Source organism: Taeniopygia guttata, chromosome 14 (assembly GCF_048771995.1).
Source record: "Taeniopygia guttata chromosome 14, bTaeGut7.mat, whole genome shotgun sequence".
NCBI classification, from domain to species: Eukaryota; Metazoa; Chordata; class Aves; order Passeriformes; family Estrildidae; genus Taeniopygia; species Taeniopygia guttata.
The window spans coordinates 4507294-4535190 of NC_133039.1; the positions used below are offsets into that span (position 1 = coordinate 4507294).

The 27897-nt window shown below is 41.7% G+C and overlaps 1 protein-coding gene across 5 annotated transcripts in view; it reads left to right on the forward strand.

Annotated features, from left to right (window-relative positions):
* Positions 1 to 27897, forward strand: part of SDK1 (sidekick cell adhesion molecule 1) — a 384502-nt gene that overhangs the window by 257795 nt on the left and 98810 nt on the right. For all 5 annotated transcript variants that reach the window (XM_072935801.1, XM_072935799.1, XM_072935800.1 and 2 more), the window contains exons 15-21: positions 488 to 624; positions 7274 to 7421; positions 8268 to 8408; positions 11810 to 11991; positions 19310 to 19425; positions 22424 to 22616; positions 25537 to 25635. In XM_072935801.1, the coding sequence (XP_072791902.1) occupies positions 488 to 624; positions 7274 to 7421; positions 8268 to 8408; positions 11810 to 11991; positions 19310 to 19425; positions 22424 to 22616; positions 25537 to 25635 (1016 nt within the window). The remainder of the gene's footprint in view (positions 1 to 487; positions 625 to 7273; positions 7422 to 8267; positions 8409 to 11809; positions 11992 to 19309; positions 19426 to 22423; positions 22617 to 25536; positions 25636 to 27897) is intronic.

Below are 27897 nucleotides of genomic sequence, written 5' to 3' on the forward strand. Positions count from 1 at the left end.
CGCTCTGTGTGGATAGTGTCAATGTCTTCTGCTTCCTTGAGTATGAAAAATTCCATGTTAAATCATATCTCCCATGTGTTTTACTGTTTATACGTATCACTGCTGTCACATTGTAGGACATCATTGCAAGACGGGAGAAAAAGTGAGAGAGGAAATTTATTGACCAATTTGCTCAGTCAAAAACAGGATGAAAATTGGCTTTTTGCCACATTTAGCGACATGTCCATTAGCTGTTCTATGCATCAGCCTTGGGACTTTCAGCATAAATTTTTTCCCCCCCTTCAAACAGGATAAAATTGTGAAGAATTCTGAGATGTCTTTCATTTATTTAATTGTACAATAGCTCCTGGTGGTTTTATATCCATCATCACACGGGGCTGATGTCGCCTGCCTTTAATGGCCTAAAAGACGGGAGCGGGATGAAATATAGATTAATTTTTCTCTGCTGGTTTATTTTTTCCCTTCTCTTGCCCTTTTTCCCTTCTAGAGAGCTGCCTCACTCCCCTCAGAACCTGGTGGCCACCCTGAACTCCTCCTACAGCCGCAGCGTGGTGCTCTCCTGGGTGCGCCCCTTCGACGGCAACAGCCCCGTGCTCTACTACGTGGTGGAGCTCTCTGAGAACAGTAAGTCAAATACTTCTCAGCCTCATGGTGTTCTTAAACCATTCCTTCAGACTCATCTCTCCCCAGAGCTGCTGACAAAATGCTGCTGCAGTTTGCCGAAGCCTTCAGAAAGGGGTTTTACACTCAGGTGTTTGCACGCTGGAAGAGTGGAATGACAAAGAAGGCTGAGATGGAGGGATGTATTTACAGGAAAGACTTAGTTCCACCTCTTGTGTTGCCAGCCAGACTTGAGGCACAACAGCTCATTCCTCAGTACAACAGCAGTAGTCAGTTTGTTCCTTCCCGTGGCTTTTTCTCCAGTTTCATGGAGTTCTTGGTGTATTCAGAGCCCCAGTTTCACCTAAAAGATGCAGACAGGGGGACAATTCAAGCAACTGATGGTCTGTCAAAGGAACAAACCTGGATGTCAAGAGGAGCTGCTCTCCTACCTCTCTGTGGGCTCCTATGTTTTCTCTGCTTTCTCTGATTATCATTTTACACCCTTCCTTGAGGTAGGTGGTTGAGAATGCTCGAGTGCAATCCAAATATCTGACTTCCTGCATGACAAACCTGGGCATTGGGAATTGCCACTTGCCAGTTTTATCATGCTGTACACCAGGCCCTCCATGGCTCTCTGTCTGCAAGGTTATTCAGGGACATTGCTAATGCCTCTTGAGGAGTTGATGGAAAGATGAGGGTATATGGAAATCGGTCACCTTGGCAATACTTTCTAATCTCTATCACCCTAGGAGCTGGAAATCCAAGCTGAACAATTGATTCTTGATGAAAAAATTAAGAGCATCACTTTTTGTGACATGTGGAAATTAGTTACTGCATAACTGAATGTGAAACAGTTCTGATTTCTGATTATCTGGAGAGCAGCAGTTTGTTTTGCCACACTGAGAGCTTGAGGGGGAACTTGAGCTTCAGATCACATACAAGCCTTTTGCTTTGCAGGCTGGAGTGCATAACTGCTCAGATGTGGAGGTCCCAGAACCAATGATCTTCACAACTTAAGCAAAGTGCAGGTTTCTAATCCTAGCAGAAATCCAAAGTCATGCCCAGGACTGCTGCCCTTAAAATAGTTCTTTTCGATCAAAGATTCTGGATCTTTTTGTTACAAATGAGTAAGAAAATCCATGATCTTCCCCTCATACTCCTTCTCTACTGTTTTATCACCACCTTCCTTTTTATTTTCACTCTTTTCTCCTTCCCTCCCATAGCTACAGGCCAGTTCCTGCCTGTTTTTCTTCTTTTCCTTCCCTGGTCTTTTGCCCAAGGATGTGTTTGCCTTCTGCTCCTTGTTTCCCAGTGGCTTTGTTGATGACAAGCTAGTCAAGTCCCAGTCTGGGAACATGATGCAAAGGTCCTAGAGCTGTATTTGCACAGAGACAGCACAGAGGTGGCAGAACATGTGCACTTGGATCCTGCAGTGGGCTGCATCGACTGGGAGAAGTCCCTGCAAGAAAAGACAGCTCATTCAGTGCCAGCAGAGTTATGGAATTGTTTCAATTGGAAGGGACCTTGAAGATCATCTCAATCCATCATCTTTCTTTCGTCATGGAGGAGTTTGGAAGGTCTTCAAGTCCTTTCTACCAAGGATGCTTTGCATTGTATAGGAATGGGATAGATATCCCATCATTTTAGAATTAATTCACTGAAATTTGTCAAAGGCTCAGCCAAAATCAACAGTAGTTCTTTGGAAACCATGCACACAGTCCCTGAGAACACCACAGGGTCCTGTGAACCACTGCTCACTCTGTGATAGATTAAATTTTTTTTGGCTGATGCCATTGCAGTCTGCCACTGAGAGGGTCTCATCATCCCAAAGCACAGGTCTGTGTCCTGCCACAGCTCAAAGCTGCAAAAGCCAAACACCGGCCAGGTTTGTTGTGGACTGAGCTTCTTAACTCCCAGATATATCCCAGGTCTTGCTGTCCTTTAAATTTTTGTCTTTATTTACTTTGCCTTTATGTGCAATGCCCACAGAAGTAGAGCAGGGAAGAATCTGAGCCCTTGGATATTCCACTGTTGCTGTGCTCTCTTGTTCCATATTTACAGAACAGGACAGCAATGTCAGCAGTGACTTTGGTTTGGAACACTGACTGAAGTGTCTGCACACTGACACTGGCTTGTTTTGGTTTCTATTTTCCTGAAGTGTTTGTTTTTCAGGGTTATTTTGATCTCAGCAGTGTGTGGTTAATATTTAGCTTCTCCAGACCTCCTGCTCCTCTGGAAACCATCACCTTCCCTTTGTTCCCAGCCATCCCAAGCACTGTTTGTGCACAAAGCTGGTATTTGATGTTGTGTAGGTATAGCTTGGCCTGATATGACTGCAGAAACTCTTTGCTTTTCAAAGACAATTTCTGTTTGGGTTTTGTGCTGCAGAAGGAGGAGTGACTGTCAGGGAGACAGGGAACATCCTCCACGAGCTCTGTCACTGTCACAACAGAGCAATGCATCTCCCATCCCCATCCCCATCCCCCTTCAAATGTGAACTTTCAAATGTGAAGGAGGGATACCTTCAGAATTAGGGTTGATTTTCCAGTTAGCAATGCTGTGCAGATTTTGTTCTTAATTCTGTGGAGTTTGAATATTTGGAGTTGGAGTGTTTTGGTTATAGGTGCTGAAAAGTAGCCTTGTTTTGTTGCCTTTTTTCAGGTGTTTTGTTTTGGATAACTCTCTCACAGCTTTAGGACCCATGGTAGGTTTTGAAGCACTTACCATCAATGAATACACAACAGTGTCTGTTGCAGAGAAATAGCTGAAGAGGATTCAAAATAACAAGTATAAATTTCAGGGGTTTAATTACCAGCTGCATTAGAGGGAGGCGTGTCACTCCACCTGGCATGGATTAGAACTCCTTTTCATTAATATCAATTCAGTAAAGAGATACAAAACCCTTATTTTAATTAGAGGGAAGAAAACAGTGGCAGATCGTGCACATAAATTGCTGGGAATATGAACAACTCTAGCCACCTAATTTTTAAAATTAATGTATTTGGCGCAATGCAATAATTCTCAAAATACAAGTATTCACAGTAGACTGTGTCTGTGGGTGACTTGAGACATATGGCCTTAAACATTTGGGGGCAAATTTACAATCTAATTTGAAAAACACAGTTCCAAGGAAACGCAGTCATTAAGTATTCCTACCCACACAGAGCCAAGAATGTGAACCTTGATTTGAAATAGGATTTTCAAATAAATAGTACCATGCATTGCTGTCATTTGCACTAATATAATTTTGGATGTTTCATGACCTGTTTAGCCCCATTGCAATTTACCTCGGAATTCCAATGAAGTGTCTTCATGGAGTTAGGAGGGGATAATGCTTATTTTATTCCAAAGAGGTTTAGACTAAAGAAATTAATCAAAAAATATTCTGAGTCTTTTAACTGAAAAAAATGAATTAAGTCTTACAGAATTCTGCTGAGAACAATTAAGATAAAAGCCCATTTTTGTTTTATTGTATTCTGGGATATCTGTGCTGTGTGAGGTGATGATATAACTCAGATTCAACACGTTGTGCTAATGAGGAGATAATAAAAATTCTTGTGGAAAGCATCTCTACATGCTTAACTAAAACCTATAGTTTGGCATCCTGAATTTGGAAGGAATATTCAAATGGCAAATATCGAACTCGTTGATAAATCCTTGCAAAAATCAAAGTAAAACTGCATTGTCATTATGATTGTGGCTCAGATCTAGATATGATAATTTTAAAATATACTTTTTTTCAGGCCACTGGTAGACCTTGTATAGGTCCTACTAAACAAAGGATGAACCATTTAGCTTTCATTTGGATTTTTTGCGATGTCACATTGCTACAAAGGTTTGAAAGATGAATTCAATGTATTCCAGCAGTATAGCAAATTCTGATGATGCCATTTATGCAAAACCCCCTGAGAAGGAAAGAGATGGAAATGTGTTCCAAACCTGCAAAAATCAGTTTTCTGCAGTAGATCTGATCAGTAATATCAAATTAGAAATTATTTTTGGGGAAATTGCAATTAATGCATGAACTGTAGGGTAGACTGGGAAATAGAGAAGAAACACCTCTTGGCACATAGCCAGAGTTATTGAATGCGTCACAAGCGCATCCAAAAATTCATGACAGAAAAAAAAATGTCATTTCTAAAACCCCAAAATGACATTGTAAACCAGAGAACAGCCTGTGAGATTCTTCATTTCCAATAAATGAAGCTGGAGAGGCAATCAGAGTTAATTCAGAATGCCCAATATTTGTGAGACGACAGACAGCTCAACATGGAAGTTGTTCAGACAGCAGCAATTACAGGGGAAGAGCAGCAGAGCCCAGAGTATGTTCTGGGCAGCTTAAGTTAAATGAAGGATTAGCAGAGTCTGTTCAGTCTAACAGAGACTTTTTTTAATAGTTTGACCTGGCAAGTCTTTTGTCACCATGGAGCTTCTCCAGGCTTCCTAGGACAGGTGAGTGACAGCCATCCCTTGAGGACAGGAGAGGCAGTGTTGAAAATTTTATGGCATGTTTCCCTTGTCAGAATTGCTCTTCTCCACAGTGAAAAGAACTTCTGCACAATCCTGGGGTTGGTTGTGTGTATCTAAAGAGGGAGATCCATTTTTATTTGGAGTGTTTTGTTTATTGATTGTAAAAAAAAAAGAAGACTTGACATTTAAATTTTAAAGATACTCTGCACACTCGGTGTATCCAATGCTCCAGGAGTGAGCAAATGCTCCCTGAACCACCCTCCTCTCTGAATCAGAGTGCCCAGGAGATGAATAGGCTTCGTTTATATTAGTTTCCAGTTTAATCTCTCTTCCTGCCAGATCTTTTATCTTCCACCAGGAGAGGAAAAAGAATTAATAAAGTATTCTACAGATGCAGCATATAAACAGAGCAAAGCCCCAAGGTGCTGAGGAGATTAATAGGGCCTGTTGTTGAATCAAACTGCTCACTACATTGAGCTGCTTGGGTTAAGCACTCTCAGGTGGTGTTTACACTGGCAGTAAACAAATTAAATGCTCTAGGAAACGGACCACTGCCCAAGTAGCTCATACAAGGGTATTTCACTCCCTTCTTGGTGTCTGCTCTTCCATTTTCCTCAGGAAGTTCCTTCAGACAGTGCACTAGGTCAGCCATACCTTACCTCCAGCTTCCCTTGAGTTGTTGCTGTGCACTCTGGCTGTAACAAGGCTGTTTGGAAAATCTCAAGGGAAGCCTGTGAAAATTCAGAAGGAACTAAGGTGCAAAAAACTCCGAAGCAATGCTTTTCTAGATGGCACAGGTGTGCTCCCTCTAAGAGCTCTCTAAAAGAAATCCAATGTTCAGCTATGATAAATTGACATCAAGATCTTGCAGCCAAAGTGGCTGTTGTTAAATCAACAATTGGCAAGGACAGACCTTTACTGCTGTGCAAATGTCCCTCTCCAGCATTCCCAGTATTCTGCTGTGTCAGTCTTCCTGTTAAAAAAGGCTTCGTTCTGGCAAGGCCCTTACTGGAATAAATACATTTGGAGTAATTTGAAGACGCAGTGTTTATAGCCCAACTGGCATCACACCCTAGAGGACTTCAACTTGTAAAGGAATCTGCCAGAAAAGCAGAAAATGAGTGGCTTCTGTCTTGGTGTGAAGTTTAGCAGCCTTCCACGTTTGGGACATCTCATCTCATTTTCAGGCAGACGTTGAGGTGACCTGCCAGGAGCCACGATGCACTTCTGATGAGCAACATGCACAGATAACTTTGCCAAAATCTACAGCGAGCTCCTCAGCAATTTCCAGAAGTGTTAGTAATTTTGAGCAGGGAGCATGAAAACAGCTGGTATTATTTAAAAACTGAACAAATCTTCAAATTGGCTGATTCTGTTGCTGTACTGTTGCAACACAGACCAAATGTCACCTCTCTCTGACTATTTCACTCATGACATCAGGGAGAATATGTGACACCAGGCTATGAAGACAAGAAGTCAGAATATTTAATTTTCTACATGGTTTGTTTCTGACCTCTTTGAAAACTTGCAAATGTAATTTGGGTATCAGAGGAGCTTGATATGGCAAGAATATGTGAACTGACAGCGAGGGGTTTAGAGTGCTGCCAGGGCTCTTTCTGCCAGGGAATCTTCCTAGAACAATTAGACTCCATGCTGAATAATATCTCTAGGGAAGAAAAAATAAGACTGCAGACACGTAGAATCAGCAGCTGAAGTTTTCTCAGGTCTTGCAGCAAAGGACTGATTTGGCAGAGAGAGTCATGCTTCTACACCTGCTTGCAAGCTGGGTAGGAAGATATTCCAAACTGACTGTGAATTTCATTAGAATCCTTCCACCAGAGCCACTGATGGGTGTGGTGGTGTGATGGCCTGCCAAACAGATGGGTTGTGAAATACACAGCCCATCTGTCTTTATCATGCTTGTTTCCTCTTTTATTAAAATGTTAATGAATATAGTTTTTATTTATTATGCCATGACATGTGCAGCATCACTTTCCAGTAGACAAATGTGCAATCTGCATAACCGTGTGGGCTGACAGGAAGGTTTCTTCTGCTGAAAAGAAACTTCTTCCCAAAGTTCCTCTGAGGGAAGCAAGCACGAAAAGCTCTGAGCAGTCAGAGCCATTTTCTCACTTCTGCAAGGCTTTTGACAGGCACTTTCATCTTTTTTCTTTTTTTCCCATGCTAATTTTTCCAACAGATTCTCCCTGGAAGGTTCACCTGTCAAACCTTGACCCGAAGATGACCGGTGTCACTGTGAGTGGCCTCACTCCAGCCAGGACCTACCAGTTCAGGGTGTGTGCAGTCAACCAGGTGGGCAAGGGCCGCTACAGCACCGAGACCAGCAGGTAATGACAGGCAGTGTCTGTGTGCTGAAGGGACAGCGACCTGGGGAGGGGAAAATGCTGCTTGGGAATGAAGGAATAAAATAATCTTTTGCGCAATGATTGAGAAGATGGAGAAGTTGCCGTTTCCCAGGTGTCTGGAGAGTGCCCTGCAGCTGGCAGGAGTTGGGGATGATGGCATTTGGGGGATGCAGGAGATCAGCACATCATGGGAGAGGTGTCCTCATATTCCAGAGTATCAGTTGAGCAGGATCTCAGAAATTACATTTTGCTCTTATGCTAAGCCCCAGCAGTTAGCCCGGGCAGGAGCACAGCTCTCACCCTGTCATGGCAATGTCACTTCTGGAATTTACCCAGATGTGACAGAGAGGGATGGCTTCATCATATTCAGTTTCCAATGCATCCCCCTTCTTCTGTGAAGAAGCTTGCTGCAAGCTTGAATTGCAGAACAGCTGAACTCTAAATGGCTTTTTCAAAATGTAGGAGTTTGATATGAAAAATATTGAAAGAGCTGAAAGAAACAATTTGGAAGGAGTCACAGACACTGGACCCGAGCTTTTACTCATTCAGGCTTGTAATCTTTTTAAAGAGTTGTAGCAGCCTGGGTGATTCCAAGAGAATAGGGTTACCTCAGCTGTCTGTCTTGTTGCTTGCTTAACTGATTTCCTATTATGTTGATTTGTTGTAACTATTTCATGCATGTCTTCAGCAGTTTGATCAGCATTATATTTCTTTCTAGTCATCAGACTGTGATAACAAAGAGTGGTTCACTTGGAGTGGATAGAGGAAATAGACTGTTATTTATGATTTCTTTCAACACCCATGTCCATCACTTTTTTTTGTACTTAGGTTGATGCTACCTGAGGAGCCCCCCAGTGCCCCCCCTAAAAACATCGTGGCCAGTGGGAGAACCAATCAGTCCATCATGGTCCAGTGGCAGCCTCCTCCTGAGAGTGAGCACAATGGGGTTCTCCATGGCTACATCCTCAGGTAAATCCTGTCTTAACCTGGGAATGCAGAGATAGGTCCAGGTGTGCACAGGGGAGTTCAACTGGTGACTTAAGAGGGTAATAAAAGGTATCTCTAGTTGAATTGAAGATATGGGTTATTGTTTGAAAATGCTCAGGCTGCCCTGATTCGTTAAACAGCCACTTAAATTCTTGCTTGTCTGTCCTAGAGAGTCTGAGGGCTGCATCCACTGCTCCAAAGGACCTGCTCCCTGTGGAGACTCGCCACATCCTTTTATTCCATTTTCAAAGAGAAGTGAAGCTCCAAGTAATGCAAGTGTTCACATGGGAGGCTGGTACAGTGCAGTCTATGCAGATGTATATTTGCTTATTATAAGCTCAGCTCCCTGCTCAAAAGGTTAATTAAATTTATCAAAGACACAACAGGGCTCCTGCCTATGCAGGAGCAGCAAAAGAATCAATAAACTTCAGTTTTGTGCCAAACAAAATGGCAAGAGGGAATGACAGGTCAGATGCTTCATGGCAGACCTTGGTTTGGTTTTGAAAATCAGCCAGTTGAGTAAGATTCTTTCAGCCCTGTCTGTATTTATTAATGAGAAACACATTCAGGCAGGTAACTGGGAATCCTGCACCCATCCAGTCTGGCTGCTTACCCAGGATTCATTGTCCTGGAAAGGATGTTGTCACTTGAGAGACTTTGCAGAGCATTTCCCTTAGGTGATTTTTTGGGACTCAGTATTCACTCCTACCCAAATCCCCTGCAGATTACTGCTCATTTGGCATCCTCCACACCCTGCCGTGCTACCAGCCAGCTGGAGCCACACCTCAAGTCAGGGAGGCATTTTTTGTGGGAAACTCCCATCCCATGATGTATTTCCAAGTGAAATACATCCTGTAGTCAGGCTGCTGACATTTTTAATACAGTGTCCTCCAGAACTGTACAAGATAACTAAATGCTGCAGTTTAAATGCCAACATCCTGTTCAAGCTTTGCTCCTACTTTTGCTGGCATGGGTGGAAAGGCTTTTGTCATGCTAAGAGTGTTGGTGAGCTCCCAGAATAGCCCTGGGAAGTTCCCTCTGTCTGCAGGCAGAGTTGAGTGTGTTCATCTCCCTGTCCCCTGCACAGAGTCCCTCAGCAGAGGTGAGCCCCTTGTGCAAGTGCTGTTGGTGCAAGGTTTTAGGGCTGGGTTCAGTTTGCAATATTTTGTCATCCATCAGTGAGGAAAGGTCCTTTAACTTCTGCCTGCAGATTGACCCTTGTCTGGAGTCTTGGGTTCCCATCTGCCAAGAATGCAAACATTCTTTTTATGCAGTTCTTCCCTGCAGATTGGTCTGCTCAGTGTTAAGATTAGTTCCTCAGTTATTGCCAGGGAGTCTTTCCTAGTCTCAGCATTAAGTCCTTTAAAAAACAATCCCATAAGCTCCTACTTCTGGCAATCTGTGCTGTTTTCTCCATATAGCATTTCCAATAATGTTTAACTTTGGTACTTTCTACAGTATTTATCTGCATAATTGATCCCTGACCTTGCTGGAACATATCTTTCCATTTTAATAGTGCTCATATTCATTATGCCCAATCTGTGAACATTTTTGGTGTCTTCCTGCTTTGTCTTGACAGCAGAGCAGAGAAACCATTTATTCAACAAGAATTTAAGATTATCGCATAAAAGCACAAGTATCCCAGGTAATAAACCAGGCTGTTCTTCCCAGTTGAATTGTATGGTCACAGCAATATCCACTGAAGAACACTGTTCCTGCACTGATTTCTGCAGAATCAGGGTATAGCAGAACGAAAAGCACCAGCCACCCCAGAGACCCAAAACTCAAGACATGCAAGATGTTAAATTGATGGAACACCTGAACTTTAAAAGTGAAGGTGCACTGCACAAGTCATGTGGAGTATCCATCAAAGTCCATGGTGAGAAAAATCATGAAGACATGACATTTCTGAACTGGCCTCCTTCCTCTGCCCTTTTTCTCACTGCCAATATTGCATTTAGGGCTCTGCCATGCTAACAGCATAACAGATTAAATCACAGGAGCACTTACACCTTGTCTGCTGGGCAGGAGACTAAGAACTGACTTGCCAGGGAGCACAAGCTCTGCACAGGAGAGAGGGGGGGGGAGCAAAACATTCAATAAACTCAGCTGAGGGCTAGTATTTCTTTATTTCCATTTATATTTTGCAAATGGAATCACACCAGTGTAGCATTACAAATATTAAGTGTGCTAAAGGATGGTCAGGCAGGCAGCAGAAAATAAACATGTCAGTGATTAAAACTGATCTCTTTATAGGAAGATTTTAGAACAAAAATCTCTGGCTGAAACACATCAAGTTGTCTAGTCATAAACGTTTCACTGATTTTACTTAGATGAATTTAAAATGTCTCTGTAAGATGTCAATGGAATTGTTCTGTGTCAATAAACTTTTGGTGATTGCAGTGAAGCAAAGGATGGGTAAGTGTATAAAAGTTGTGTGGTGAATAAAAATACAAATGTTTCCTTATTTGTCTTTTTCATGGAACAGTAATGTCTTGTGTCCCTTATTTGGCCTCTGTTTTTTTGATTTTTTTTTTTTTTTTGGTAAATTAGCATATTGTGAGCATTCACTGTACCACTTTCCTAAAGGAAGGAAAACAAACAGTATTATTCACATTCACAGATTTGCAAGGTTTGTTTGTTTTCTATAATCTAGTTCTTCAGTGTAGTTTGTTGGCCTGAAGAGACACATCAAAGGGGCTCTGTTTCCTGGAATACAGTTTTTACATGAGAAAATATATTTGGTATTTCAGCTGCTCATATCTCAGCAGAACGAATTTCAGGATATTTATCACCCACCTGTGTTTGACACAGCCCTGCTCCTGGAACTCCAGTGCTTATCCAACCCTTCAGTCTATATTCAATCCTTATTTTAATTATTCTGTGAAGTAAATTCTGGTGGATGCCAGGAGTGCCAGTGGCTGAGATTCTAGGAGGTCAGAGCCCTCTGAGCTCTTCCTTTTCAGATTTCAGAAGTGAAGGAAAAAAAAATAATTTCTCAGGCTGATTTACAACAGCACTCTGATAAAAATCACATCTGGGCTATTTTTTATACTAAATCACAGCTTTTACTAGACAAGCCACATTTAAAAAGCTGTAATTTTTCTGCAACCATAAAACAGGATAAAATACCCGTTTTGTTTAGCCCTGAGCCTGTAATCTCAGTGAGATCAGATTATAAATACTATAGCAGTCAAACATGATATGGTCTTATCAGGAGTTGCTATGCTCCTCCTGATTATTTTTCATTATTCTTGGTAAAATTCTGCTGTAAAACTTTGCATGTTGCCTCTTCACAAAGGAAGCTATTTTGTCAGCCAGGATATTTTTTCTCTAATTGGTACCATCTAATTAACCAGCTAATTCTTCTCCCCATATGGCAGGTATCGCCTGGCCGGCCTCCCAGGAGAGTACCAGTATAAAAACATCACCAGTGCAGAAATCAACTACTGCTTGGTGAAAGACCTGATCATTTGGACCCAGTATGAAATCCAGGTGGCATCTTACAACGGAGCTGGGCTGGGAGCCTTCAGCAGGCCTGTGACAGAGTACACCCTGCAGGGAGGTGAGCAAATCCCAGCAGCATCTCCTTGACCATCCCACAGCTTCCCCAGGGGATGTGCTGCCCACCTTAGAACCCAGGAAATCAATGGTCACTTCAGTCAAATTTGATAGACAGCTTGGAGCAGGGAGCACCTGCAAATTTCAAGTGCCTGGTCAGAGCCAAGTCTTTGCTCTATCTCTTGCAGGAAAAGCTGGGAGTGAAGGAAAAAAATTATCTGTTTTGTTGACCCTCGTGATGACGTGTTGGCACACTCACAGGTCAGAGTCAGCTGCAGCAGAAGGAATAAATAGAAATGCTGATGAGAGCTGGGGTCCTGGGGAATGGATTTATGGGACCTGTGACAGGCAGGGGCTGAGGTTACCCTGCCAGGAGAGTTAGAGAAAATATGGCAGGGAATTGGTTTTATCATGGCCAAGGCAAGCAAGATGCTGCATGTGCAGTGCAGGAGATAGAGTGAACCAGCTGCATTAGTTCTGATAATCACAGAAAACCTTGTTTTAGAAATATGGAATAAATTGTAAGGAAAGCATAGGGAGAGAAATACAACCTGTGGAGAAAGGGTTCTGAAGCATTTCAGCAATGGTGCAGATACTTTCAAAGGGGAAGATAAAATGATCTTTAAAGCCCTGATTTTTATGCTACAGCTCCTCCACACTTTTCTAAGTGCTTTAAGAAGAGTATAAATTATACCAACAAAAGGATATGTAATTACTTTTTACAACCAGTGTAAGGCATGTTTACACCTCTAGATTGGTATAAAAATCTGTAGGATAATTAAGTGCCAAGTCCTTAAGGCTTCCATATATTCCCATAATTGCAGGGTTGCGCTGGATGCTGAGCACTGGACAGTACACAGGCTCTACTTCGCTGGTCATAAAGCAATTATACTGTTTTAAAAACTTACAGATTTACAGTGCATCAGTTAATTTTCAATCAGTGAAGAAGATGTTTGTTAATTGTTGCTAGGAGTAGGTTATAGCATGATTAGATACAGTTTGAGGTGTAAGGAGATCTTTAAGAACAAATTATTCATACGCAACACTAATTAACCACAACAACTAGGGAAAGAACTATCTATATTTTGTCTTAGGGCATGTAAAGTCTCATAGTTCAGAGGAGCCTAGGCACACTCAACCTCATTCTAGAAGTATTTATAGCAGACCTTAAAATGTTTTTTCTTGAATTCTTCTCCTTCAGCCAGGATTAATTGTTTTCTATCCCACTAAACACCCGAGCTCTGCAGAGAATTGTTTTGCCCACAGAATTTGAATCCCTTTTGTGATGATGCTTGTAATTCATTACCTTGTTTATTTGCACATTTTAAGCTATCATAGTACCTTAACCTTCCATCTATTAAGGCCCAGGTTTGGACTTCACACTCTTTTTTCTTAAACCCTGTAATTGACTCTAATTTCCCTTGATATTATGTGCAGTTATTATCATCCTTTATTGATTGGCTGTCTGTTGTCATTTATAAGGGTATAAATCCTCTGTTATAAATTAGGTGTAGTCAGTCCTGCATTCATGTTAATCAGCAAGAGTGTTTAGACTGCAGGCCAACCTGCAATGGCCTCTTTGGCTTCATGTAATTCCTCAGTGCTGGGTAGACAGAAAAAAAGCTGGATATTTCTGATTTATTTCATATTGGCATTTGCTAATAGCTGTTAATAACTACCTCATGGATGCTGCCACTTCTTGATGAACCTTGCTGGGTTCACCAAAGGTGTATGTCCTGTTTTAAAAAAAAGTTTGAAGCCTTTTGACATTTAGAGCTGAAAAGGGAGACTGGTTGGCATAACTACAATTTGAAACTGGATTAATATCATGTTGTAATGTCTATTGTCCAAATCTCTGCTCCTTTATGTTTACTGTAGTTGAGAAAAGACAGGGAAATCTAGTGACTGATTCTTGCTCTGGAATGTTTTTCCTAAACCAAACTAGCAGGAGTAAGAAAAAGCCATGCGTAAAACTGCCTTGTAAATCATATTCTGATTTTAATATGAGCAGAGATAAATGTCAAAGAGACACACTCCCATCCATCCCCCTCTCCTGCTACCACACCACCACTGCCTCTGCTCTGATGTGCATTAAATGATGTGAGCTGTGCTGGCAAGAACCTGTCTGTCTGCAGATGAAAAATACCTCAAACTCATCAAGTGTGCAGTGCAGGCAGAGCCTGGGAGGAAATGAACCCCGGGAGCAGATCAGCCCATTGGCAGGAGCACATCAGCATATTGGCACCTTTGTCATAGGGGGTATTGACTGGCCATATAAGCTGTGGATTTATACCAGGAGCTAGTCTATTAATCCCTTATTAGTCCTCTGGCATTGCTTTAGTCCACTGAAAACTAATCAGCTGCTCCAAGCTCCTCAAAAATCACCAACTTCCAGAACACAGCCAAGCTGAGGAGATGCTGAGGGATCTGAACTTGGGGGAAGCCAGTGCATTATGTCAGTGAGATAAAATGTCAGGAAGACTTACTGGCAGAGCACTGAACATCCCAGCACGAGGGTCAGACAGGTTGACTGCCTCTAAAATCTTGAAAGTCTTTTCAGCCTAATCCTTTGATGCTCTGTATATATAGGTCTTTCTTCATCAGAGTTTCTCCAGCTGTTCCTTGCTTTGATGTTACTTTTCACAGGGATTTGTGCCAGCCCTCTGCATAGGGCAATTTTACTTATTTAAGTCCTGCAGGACTTTTGTTGCCCTATGAAAACCTGAAGTTTCCCCATACCTTTTCATGTAAGAACAGCTTTGTGAAGGTATAAACATCTTTCTGTGGTATCAATATTGTCTCTGCTCTGTACTGTTGGACATGTTTGCCTTTTTCTGCAGGTTGATTTGATAAAACAGCAAATTCCACCCCTTACTTTGGGTCTGTCCCTTTCATCTCACCACTGTGAATATCTCTGAACTTCTCCCTCTTTGAAAAACTCCCACCATGCCTTAGATTTAGGCAGGGCAAGGTTTACAAGTACAGATATTTCTTCCATTAGCCTCTCCATTGACATTAACCACTTCTGTTTCTGCTTTTAGTGCTTTTTTTCTTTTGATGCATATCTCAAAAGCCAGTCTTATATCCTGAAGTTCAGAGATCTCAGCATGTATTTGAATGTTGTTTAGTTTTCCCTTCTTTGTTGTGCATGGACACCTTGCCAGGCCAAGAAGGTCTGAGCAAAAGTGAATAAAAGTTACCAGACTAGTGAGTCTTGATGGTGTGGAAAGGATAAAAGCAAGAGGAGTCTGTTCTGCCAGGTCCAAAGTAGCTTCTTCCTCAGGCACTATTGAGATTAATCAGAGAAATGTGTATGGCTGAGGTAGAGGAGCCAGAGGAAACTCAGTTAACTGAAAGTTTCCTGCTTTATGTAGGAAATAATTTTGAAAAAGGAATCCCTGACTGCGAAGTGTCCTCTGCAGTCACTGACTTTATCTCGGTGAAAAGATATTTTCTTGGCAAAAATACCTTAAAGATCTTCTTTCACTTCCTTTGGGGAACCTCCCAAAAGCCTTGGGGCACGTGTGGCTGTTTTGGGCCCCACTGCTCCTGTGCAGAAGCAGGTTGGAGTTGTAGTGGCTGGGGGGATTTTATCTTGCTAGATGTAATTTGCCATCTATTGCTTTTATTTTATTTTCAAATTATTTCACAAGGTGATGAAATTAGCAGATGTCTCAGAGAGGTCCCTGGCCCCCAGCTCTAAATAAAGAAATAAAATCTTGTCTGTGTGAGAGACATGCAGGAAAGGAAGGAGGCAGTTCCCAGCCTCAAGAAGCTGAATCTCACACTGCTGAATTTCAGAATTCACATTTTCAGATGTGTAGTGTTACAGAGACCACTTTTCCTAGGCACCCACTGCTGTTAAGAGCACAGCCCAGAACACCAGCAGGGAACAGAGGGGAAGAGGCTTCCCAGGAGGAATTACAGCTCCACATCCCCACCGCTCCCATGGGATGTGCAGCTCAGCACCTCAAGCTGATGCATTTGAAGGAACAACCAAATCCTCCCCTAGAGGAACACCTGCAGTTCCCTAAGCCTGCCTGAGACAGGCAAGCTGCCACCTCGAAGGTCAGGAGCTCCAGAGGAGCCTTTTTTGCAAGCCTGTGTTTAAGATCTATATTTAGGAGCAGGAGTCTGGCAGTCAGAAACTCCACGGGATTTCCATGCTGTTTGCACATGGCCAGAGACAGAATAATTCCATGTACACATGCTTAACCTCCGTGCCTTGTCTCCTCTCAATTATCTTGTCAGTGAAACCCTTTTAATGGTTTTTATCTAGAGTGCTTCCATGACCTTTTCTACTTGGAATGCTCTACATTAACCCGCAGTCCCGGGGGCTGAGCTCTCCACAGATTTCCAACCACATGAACTTTATCAGGAGGAAACTAACAGTTGGTTGTGTCTGACCAATTTGATCTGCAGCTCTGAGATGACTCCCAGATGGATCTCCAGTGTGAGATGGCTTTGGAATACTTGCAGACATGATGAAGTGCAGGTTTAAAAGCTGGGAGTGTAAATACTTGGGGATTACTCTGTTTGTCATTGGCAGCTTCTGTACAGTTTGACAACAAATTTGTAGGAAGAGGACAGGCATCTACCACTAAATTAGAAAATCCTTTGTGCAGACAGCCACAGCTTCAGGAATTTTCCCTCCATGATCTTGGAAAAGTATCTGAGTTTTGAAGTGACCAGAAGGTCAATTCTGATTTAGCTTCCCTCAAACTTCTTTTCTTTTTAAAATGCAGAACTGCTCAGATACCTAAGGAAGTTTTTAATATCAGGACATAAAAGGAAAATTTTATACTGGCACTTTGAAGTAAATTTGAGATTATAATGCCAATATTTTACTGATTAAAAATATAAAAAAATGTATTACATTATGCCTTCTGCAGTATAATTAAGCTTGTGCATATCAGATGGACCATGTTTTTTCCATCTTTTAAATGCATTAATTGAGATGTAGATGTTGATTTTTCAATAAAGATATCCAAGGAGGAAATGTGATACAAATCATGATCTCCAGCATTCTGATGGTTTTATGTTTTCTGTTCATAATTTTTTCCCCTTTCCTTATTACAGCAGGTATTTTCTCTGCTAACACCATATATTCTTGTTTCAGAAATGTATCTCCTAATGAACAAAAAATATTTCCCTTTTTTAAACAAATAACTAATGCATTTGGTTATCCACATTCCTAAAACTGTAGTAAACCTATCCTCAAGTGTTTGCCTGAGCTTTTTTGAGAACTGTGAGGACCACAAATGAAAACTTGGACCTTGGTGGTGCTCAGCTGGTTTAACCTTCCTGGCAGGAGGAGATTAATATATCAGTGATATCCTGGTGAATTTCTGATAACAAACTAACATCAAGACCTGTAACACAATTTTTTTTCTGCAATAACAAATCTCTGGCAGTTGCAATATCTAAACATGCAAATATACAGGAAAGTAAGAACTTTGACTTTTAAAAAATTTTATGCAGGTTGACCATTAATTATATGAGGTATTGCACACAAAAGCAGATTCAAATATATCTTGTTTCATCAAGAACATGAATAAGAAAAAATGCATTTAGTGGGGCTGTAGCCAAAGCAACTCATTATGAATGTAGAGTGACTTTAGTATTTATGACTGTATGATGATTTGGTGAATCTCTTAGCTAGAAAAACTTTATGATGTCTACAGGTCATTCAGATAATAGTATAACCTTCCAAAAGCACACAGGGAATTATGATACATGGCAGGAAGTAGGGCACAGATTCTAATGAAAATTTAGAGTACTATCAGATAAACTCTGCTTTCAGAACTCAATAATTATGCATAGTTCATAAATTGTCACATCAAGTTTTAAATTAGGGCAAGAAGGTTCTGACTAATACGCAGCTACTGAGGTTTAAAAAAGTGTGCAGAGCAAAGTTGTGGAGCCATGGCAGAATCTTCAGGGAATTTTAATAACAGAGGGCACTGTCTGTCTTACTGTAGTGTCAACACTACTTAAGAATAATGCCCCTTTATGTCTCTTCCAAACAAATAATAACTTTTGGTGGGAAACGAGGCAGTTTTGCATTTTTGAACTTCTTTTCTTCATTTCTTCTCCACACAAAGACTCATCTTCCAAAAAGTACTTTGGAACTTTAAAAGTTTCTGCCCTGTTTTTGAAAAGTGTAGAGGAAACCACCATTTCTCAGTGGGAATCATGGATTCTCCTTAGAAGCACAGATCATTGGGCTTTGGTAGAAACATTTCCTTGGAAGCAGAAGGAACAAAGGCTTCCAGGCTTCAAAACCACTTGTGGATAGTTCCTCTTTCATAAAATACAAATGCACATGTCTGTCAATAGTGATATTTTTGAAGCATTATTAAGCTTATTTTATGGGATTTAAAGTGTCTTGGTCCATTTCTTTGTACTCAGATAGCAGTTTTCTTCTTAACATTACTATAAGCTTGATAATTTCAGAAAAATAGGCCTGTCTATTAATATTCTTTCCTCTGAGAACTATAGAAATGACATCTTAAAGCACTAAGTTGAAGAAATTACTTGGAATGAGACATTTTATTAAATGGTGAAATATTTAAGGGCTGGTTTTGGTTGTTTGAAGGCAGCATGCCTTTATGTTCCATGCTTGCTTTTGTATTGAGAAAACATCTGTCTAATTAAATCCTTGGCATAAAATGTTTATGCAACTTTTAGTAGATTAGAGGATGTATTGGCTCAGGATATATATAATCAATTCAATATACATGAATGCATATCATATCGAGATAAAATGAAAACAACTCCCAATTCCCAAGAAAAATCTTTACTGCATGTGATATGACTGGTCCTAATTCTTTAAGCAGCAGTAAATAATAAACAGATGCTGTTGCCAGATTATAATTCACAATTAAAACCTTAATTGTGCAAACTCCATGTTTTCTTGTCTGATCTGGGGAATTGAGCAGCATTAAAGGACTCAGGAAATTTCTCTCAGAAACTCTTCATTCTCTGTGCACTCACGGATGACTGAAAGAGCTGTGCTCACCTGTCCTTACGTGGCTCCTGCCTCAAGTGTTTCTGAGAAACTCCTCTGCAGGATAATAAGCTGCAGATAATAAGCCTCTCCTCCCCTTGAAGGAATCTCCAGTACAGGATGAGAAATTAACCCAATTACCCAGCTTTCCAAATTGCTGCTGTTTCACAGGAACTGCACCCTTCTCTCAAGGTTGTTATTACTCTGTGACTTGCAGGTGACACTCAGGGGCTTCTGTGTAAATTTTTGTGGTTTTCCCTCATTCTCTCTTCTCTCTGTTTTTGTTTTGTTCCCTCTCTGCTCCTGGGAGCAGTGCCCACAGCTCCACCTCAGAATGTGCAGGTTGAAGCCGTGAATTCCACAACCATCCAGTTCCTCTGGAACCCTCCACCCCAGCAGTTCATCAATGGCATTAACCAAGGGTACAAGGTGAGTACACACTCCAAATAATGTCTGCATGAACAGCCCTGGTGTAAGTCAGAATGTCAGCCTTATGATCTCTGAATCTCTAAAGCGACTCTGTGCATTCAGGAGTATCTTACAGAGGTAAAATAAAAAGAGAAGTGAGCAGATGTTGCTCCTAGCAGGGCTTGGAGCAGCCTGGAATAGTGGAAGGTGCCCCTGCCCGTGGCAGAGGTTTGAACTGGATGATCTTCAAGGTCCCTTCCAACCCAAACCATTCTATGATTCTAATATTTGCAGTTTATAAGTTCTGGAAAGGGAATGTGCCATAGCCTAGAAGTCCTTATACCTTTGTCATTTTCTTGGCAAGTTTCCAAAGCCAGAAAGCAATTCCATGTCAGTTTGGAAAGTCACCTCAGGAGACATGTCACTGTGGCACTGAAAACCAACCTTGAGGCTCCTGTTTATGCTAATGCAAAATAACCACTCATTTCATTGGGAACACTAAATAATTGCCTTGACTTTCCCACTGTGCTGATCTGAGAGATTTAAGAATGTAGAATTTATTAATCAGGCAATATCTGTTAGAGTGCGCAGAGCAGAGAGTGCTTAACAGAGCCTCTGACCAGTGGAGTGCTTGCTGAGGAACTGGGTAGGGTGGTTTGTTCTCAATAGAACCTCCATCAGTGATTCAGCAGTCAGAGCATAACAAATGAAGGGTTTAAAAACCTCCACAGGGAGAACAATGAGAAATCTTGCAGGAAATCAGAACAGAAAAAGGGAAGACAGGTGTGGTCTATGAGCAGGGAGAAGCAAGCTTGATTTGAGTGCTGGGTGAAGGGACATGGAGTGATTTGAGCAGGATGTTGTAGTTCAAAAGACAAGTTGTGAATTAAGGGATTGTACATGGATTTGAGATGTTTCAGAAGACTTGATCCTTCTCTAGGAATGTCTCAGAGTGACAGAGAAACTAAGACAGAGATATGCATGGGAATTTTGGTATTTCTGCCCAACCCAATGTATTTCTCAGGAGGACCAGCAGTGGTCTGAGAATCTCACTGCTGAAGAAGTAAATAAACACATGGAGATGTGTGTGTCTGCTTCTGGCAGGGATAGAATCAGCTCTCAAGGCTCAGTGACTGACAGGGCTGCAGCACAATACCCTGAAACTCCAGCACAGGAGTAGCACTTGGCTTCTGTTCTGACTCTGGAGAATAAAAGCACTTTTGAGGCTCAGTGGACTGCAGTGCACTGTAATTTTCTGGTGGAAGTCCAAGCACAGTGAGCCCACATTTGCAAAAGTCTTATTTCAGATTTTCATCCTCTGTTATATTCAGAGTTTCAGTCTAAAGATCCTTCATCTCATTGCATAGCTACCTTTAATTTTTGTTTCCATTTCTTCAGCAATGCTGTAAAAGAAGTAATTTTGTCATTTGAATCTGTCAGTGGACAATGAAAACTTCTGAAATTATCAAAATTTGTATTTCTTTGATTGCAATAAATTGCCATAGTTTTACCATCCTGTTTCTCTCAGGGGTTGGGAATTACAGTTCAAAAACTGTGTGAGATCATTTCTGTCACTGGTTTTTACAGAGTAACTTTTTGTATGATTTATAAATTTCTAGTAGTCAAAACCAGGCCTTTGCCTTTCTTAAGGATTAAACTCATTTTTTCCCTTAACTGACAAAAATGTTCACCTGCATTTTTCTGCACACATTTCCTCACAAACATCCACTCAAGAGTTCAGTCTTCCAAAGTTATAAATGCCAATTGAAATGCACAGAGGTGATTTAGAAAAGAAAATAAAATTTACAGTCCTCTTCAGCCATTATACATTTTTATCTTTTCTTTGAAATTTATTTGCATTTCAATAAGTTGTAAAGTGCACTTTCTCAAATATGAAATATTCCTAACAAAATTACTCTTTATAGTCTCCTAACTGTGCTTTCTGGTTATCAGATACTCTAGACATTGGCTAAATGTGTCAAATATGGCTTATTAATTTCAGGTATCTATTCATGTTTATGAGCCTGAAATCAATACAAGTAGCATGATTTATACAGATACTGAGTCAGACCTGGAATTCTAACATTCTCCTGCAAGCCACACGATAACGATTTTTGGACAAAATAAAAATTTCATAAACACTTTCAAGTTTTAGACCCCTAAGCCTTTAAGGCAATTTCAAAAATTGTTTCAGAATTTCAAAGTCGTTTGCCAAAAATGAATTTTTTAAGTCCTCATTTAGGTACCTACACATGAGGTATTGCACTCTCAGAGATATTGATCGCCCAGAACATCCACTGAGATGAATGAAACCTGGAAGACTGAGCTCCTCTGACAAGCACCCTATTTTAAATGCATGAAAATGTCTTCAGGAGTCTAACTTTTGGGACTCAGGTGTTGAAAATTGCAGTAATCATCTTTACAACCGTTTCTCTATTCTTTCTGTAGTTCCAGAACCGCTTGAATCATTCACAGTGTGGATGTCCCCAGTCCACTGAGCTTGTAATGCTCCCAGCCTGTGAGGCAGGGCTGCTCACTGGGGTGCTGGGGGAGCTCTGGCAGGGGCAGGAAGGTGTGTGTGCCCCCATCTCGCTCCCTCTGATCCCAATAACCTCCCCAGACTGTGGGATCTCAAAGAAAATCCGATAAAGCATTTATGACAAAGTAGCACCGAAAGTGCTTTTCTTCAGCCTGACTTCAGCAGCAGCAGAGACTGGCCAGGCCGATGAGACAAAAGGCTCACGTCATCTGAATAATGATTTGCCATAATTTTGGCACTGCTCAGCAGCAGCCATGGAGAATTGCAGTGCTGGTGCATCCCCATCAGCAGTGAGTGTTACAGACATCCCTCCAGTGTCACAGTGCTGCATCCATCTGTTCAGCATCAGAGCTGACAGAGGTTTAACAGCATTGCTTGGTTCTTTGCAATCAGATTAAGACTGTTTTGGCAGCCAAACCGACTTTGATTCCAAATAGACACAACTTCTAATGAGAGCTCATCCATGTTTAAATTTCCCAGCTCCTGGCGTGGCCGGTGGATGCTCCCGAGAGTGTGACCGTGGTCACCATCGCTCCGGATTTCCATGGTGTCCACAGTGGCTGCATCACCAACCTGAGGAAGTTCACCAGCTACTACACCTCAGTGCTGTGCTTCACCACCCCAGGGGATGGCCCTCGGAGCCCTCCCCAGCTCCTGCGCACCCTGGAAGACAGTGAGTACCCACATTTTAAACCTCTCTGCTTCAAATTTGACCTCAGGTTCACAGCAATCTCTTCTCATAAGACCTCGTGTCAGATGAAGACCTCAGCCAGTTTTCCATGGGTGTTCTTTCAGCCTGTGGCAAATATTTGAGTTTTTTTGTTTCATTATGGACTAAACCTGGATGAATTTTATTTATATTGATGATTAGCTAAGAGCTTCATAGTCTGGTTCAGCCAACACACAGTGCATTATGTCTGCAAATCCTTGTGCTCTTAAATCCGTGTTCAGGCACCTAAAACAATATGAATTGATCTTAGGAACTGAGCACTGGAACTTCCTGTGGAGGTCAATGATTCATTTACAGTTGTTTCCTGATGTTACTCAATAAATTAAAAGTGTATGTATCTATATTATTTTGCAAGTGTTTGTGTGAAAGAACCAGAATCACAGCAAGGCAGTATCTTGCATCTGAAAAATGGGGGCAGGATTAAATAAAATGAAATTAATGGTTTAGCATGTAAATTATTTCCTGCATCAGAAAATGGTTTGGTCTCTATGACCCCTTGAAGTTGTTTCCTCAAGACATATTTGGGCCTAACATGTGCAGTGTGTGTCTGATGTGGATAAACTGACTGTGTCCACAGTGATCTTGGCTCTGGCCAGTGCTTCAGGAGCATTGTAAACACTGCTGCACATTTGCAGGTTTAAACCAGAATAAAAAGTGTCTAATTCATCCATTAAGATATTGTTTTTAGAAATACTACTCTGCCTTAATAGGGATCTTTTGGGTTAGTTAGTGTTCCCGTAAAGAAGAATCCAATTGTCATTAACATTCACAGGAGTGAGGCTAAAGTGCTAATCCAATTTTTCATTAAATACTTTTGAAGGAAACTGGAGAAAATTACTCTCCCATGCATTTTTACTAGTGTGGAAAAATGTACTCTCTATGTACTAGAACAGGTTGCCAGAGGTAGGAATTTGAGGACCAGAAATCTGTGTGAGCCACTAATCCAAGTTGTGTGTCTGGGATGAAAGCAAAATTTGAGGTGGAAGGAGAAACATGCATTAGGTTCCTCTGTGCATTATCAGCTTTTTTGCCCATTTTCCTAAGGAAAAAAAGCTTTAGCCAGTGATGATTTGTAAATGTGTTTGAGTTCATCTGTCTTCTCCCTCTTAGCACAGTTGAATCCTGTGGTTGATATCAGTGAGTGAAGAAGGGTAAGAAACCAGAGATACAAAACTCCTTGGATTTCATAAAAAGTTATCAGCTGGGAAGAGGAAAGAGACTGTCAATATTTCTGCTGAAGGAAAGGCTGCAGAAATGAAGCTTAAATGCTTTCCACAAAGTGGGAGCAGGGGCAGAGTCGTTGCCCTGTCTCATTGAGGCTATCTCATGGAAAAGTTGGGATCATGTGCCATTTTAAACACAAGAGAATTCCACTGGGAAACATAAACCAAAAGAGAGCCAGACTTGTATTTTCTAGATAATCTGTGACATTTTTTGGTGTGTCAAGCTACATGCTGCAAGGAGCCCCAGCAGGAGAGATGAGCAGGGTTGATTTATTTATTTATAAATCCTGCAGAATTGCTTCTCTGGGTTTTCACAGAGTTCCGTGCAGGATGGTGTAATGCATTTTGGCAGAGAGCTCCTTGAAGCTGAGTTACTTCAGGATTTATGTGGTGGGAAAAAAGATTTGAAAGGCCTGTCATTCATGTCCACAGGTGATCATTTTCTGTCTGGATAGCAAAGTTAGGCAGTCCTTTAGGAAAACAGGGATCTGTTTGCTGACAAGCTGTAGGTCAGATAAAACCTGACATCCAGTCACAGGCATCGTGTCCTGGCCTGGAGTCACCTGCACCTCTGTTTCCTGGTGGCTTTAAAATTGGGCCCCAACTGCAGGGGCTGATTGGAGCAAAGCTTTGTGAGTGTGTGGTTTCAATGTCTGCAGCTCCACAGTCCCAAACAGAGATAATTCCATGCTTTTGTTGGGCATTCCTGGGATCACTACGGGCTCAGCAGTTCTTCTGTGGTGCTTTGATTACTGGGTACTGCAGAGTGGGTTTGGGAATTTTCCTCCCTGGGACTGCAGAATTGCAAATGGGTTTGTAGCTGACCTACTGGCAGGATTTGGGATTTTTTTTGTCATAGCTGGAGGGGAACAAGAGGCTGGACTAAATTGAAGAGGAAACAAAACATGAAATTGCAGACAAGAAATTGCCAACTGATGTCAGTGGAGCTGGAGGATACTCGGGCAGGCATCCAATGACAGAAGCACAGTGAATATAAAGTGAACAATACCTCCTTTTTCCAGTGCATCAGTTGAGGACAGAACAGCATTTGGATCAAAAATCAGTCAGGTTGTCTTCCTTGAAGATCAAAATTGAGGGAGGATGGCATATTCTTGACAGTCATTCCATTTTATGCTCTTTCATTGCACACTGGGGAGCTGAAATTTTTAAGAGCTCTTGAGCTACATCATAAAAACCCTTTAAAAAGTTTCACACACTTGTATTCATTTTACAGAAGACAGTTGCCATTATGTTGGACATTTTAAGAGTTGTTTTGAGGGAATTTATTCAAGCAGTGGCTCGTGACTCTGTCCTTGCTGTGACCTTGCATAGGGAAAAGGCTCTTTCCAGCTGAGAGGATTGCTGGCGGTGTTGCTGCACAAAACAGGGCAGGTAAACACCTCACAGGTATCCTCGAGGGAAAACAGTAATGCTGTTAGATCCCCACACACTTGGGATGATGGCTGGGTGAAATAATTGACATGATGATAGCCAGAGTGTTTCTTCCCACCTTGCATTCTCCTCTCACTGAGGTTTACAGCCTCACTTAGCCCTGGCTCAGGGACATATTTCTCCATCCCTAACCCTGCCACGTGAATCTGATCCCAGTTATTAACATCTTTCCTTTTCTGCTTTGCCAGAGCCAGGAGCTGTGGGACACCTGAGTTTCACTGAGATTCTGGACACCTCGCTCAAGGTCAGCTGGCAAGAACCTGTAGAGAAGAATGGCATCATCACAGGTATCAGCTGCTATCCCTGCTTTTACTCTTTTTTTTATTTTTTTTTTATTCAGTGTGTGGGGGGTGGAATGTGTTGTTGCAGTGAAAAACTGTGTAGTGGAGCATTTAGGGAGAATTTGGGCTATTGCTGGTTTCCTGGCCCCTCCTCTGGGTAATTGAGATGTCACCAGGGAGTGTTACACAAAGTACAGCTCCAATTACTGGCAGCTCATGATTGTGGTTACTGGAAAAGCAGTTTGTGTTAGAAATCAGCTCCCCACAGGGAGTCTGGTCTTGTTAGATCCTCTGTGACCTCCACCTGCTGTACTGAATTTTTGGAAATTTGGGAGACCGTGCTTGGCCTTTGCCCCAAGAGTAGGGGGTGGGTCCCTACTCAGAGCTCACAGGTGCAAAGTCTGGATTGGCGTTGCTGAGGTTTGCAATCAAGACCAAGCCTGAAATCAGCAGAATCCTTCCTCTGTGATCAAGTGGTCTGGCTGTGGACTGCGTGACAGAATTTGCATGTCATTACTTAATCTGTTATAAACTATCACAAGGGTTCAGAACTCTCTTGTTTCCCTTTGATGAGTCTGCCATTTGACAAGCTATTTATCTATTTACTGTATGCCAGTGTAGATACAACAGCAGCAACTTCATTGTTTTTCAAAAAGGAAGGTATAAATACTTGAGGAAACCTCTAGTTCTTATCAACAGAGGCAATATTGTTTTCAGATGGGAAACTATTGCAGCTGCACAGGATGGACATTCCATTTAACAAAGGTTTTCAACGTTTTGAAGCACAAAAAATCTCCCAGATTTTAAATTACTGGAGGTAGTTGGGAAAGGAGAAAATAATTTCATGTGGATCAAAATATTTTGGTTTTAGAATGTTAAAGTGTTTAATTTTTTTTAAATTGTGTTACCGTTTTTTTAAATACATTTTAGGAGTTTAAAAAAATCATATTTTCTGACCCTTCACCACTGAAATGTTATATCAGTCTAATTTCCTGAAGCATTTTAACTTTGACAGTTGTAATTATTTTGATAGGGTTTCACTTGTCAGTGTTTTCCTCTGTGTATCTGTGATGTGCACCATTTGTAGTTGTGTGCTCCAAGCTGTTTGTGGAGTCCTCATGCAGATCATCTCCTGCCTCTCCACCATGGAAACCTGCTTGAAATATGCACTGATTTAAGTGGTTTGAGAATAGAAACTAATGACTCCTGAAAGCAGAGCAGTATTGATTCAGTGAGGATGGCCAAAGCTTTTCAAGCCCAATTGCTTAAATTTAGGTACCTCCACCCAGGATGATGTAATACTGATCCTTGTTAAGCAGCAGGTAGCAGCTCTGTGCTTGGTGTTGCAGAATTACTTTGCAAAAACAAGCTGTCCCCTCCCTGAATGGGTTGAAACCAGATGGAGCCAAAGGATGGACTGGGTTATATTTGGGGTAAATTGTTTCAGAAGGAATGACTTTCTCTTATTCAGGACAAAGCACCAGTGTGAAAATGCCCAGCAGAGTCTATAAGGAAAAAGAAACCTCCTTATTGATGCAAATTGCATTTGGGATAGAAGAACAGCAAAATTGTTTGTGCCCTGAGCACCTCAAAGGTTTAGAGAGGGCTGCTTGGAGATCTGAGTGCTCAGGGAGGCAATTATTCATCATTTCTGCTCGTTGATGTCTTTACTGGACCTTCTTGTTCCCTGCACGGGCGCTGGGAGGAGGGAAGCACGGAGGGGGTGCCCAGCAGCCAACCTGCTCTGGGAAATTGCCCATTACTCTTGCTGTAAATCTCAGTATCTTCCTCGTTCCCTCAGCAAACGTTGATTTATGAGGATCTGGATGTGGACGGACAGTTTGTGATTGGGTGTAGTGCTCTCATGTAGAGAATTTACTCCACATCAACAGAAAATTATTTCTGAAACTCCTCTGGTCATTAGTTCCTGTTAGGCAGTGTTTTGTGGAGTGCCAAAGGGTGGGGAAGGATCTGTGGCACCTCTTCTGTCCTCGCTCACACCGAGCCAGGGGAAACCCTCTGGAAGATCCAGCTGTGCTCCCCACGCACGTTTCTGGCAGGGATCACATCTGGAACACAGGGAGTGTGTTCTCACCAGCCACATGGCCCAGAGTTCTGCCCAGCTGCCACTCAGTGTGGCTGAAGTGCTACTTGAGGGTGCAGTGCTTGTTGTTGCTTTCCTTCAGCACTTTTTTTTTCCATCTGTTTTTGTTATGCCTGATTGCATTTGGCTTTGTGTCTGCTCACTGTGTATGTACAGATTTTCTG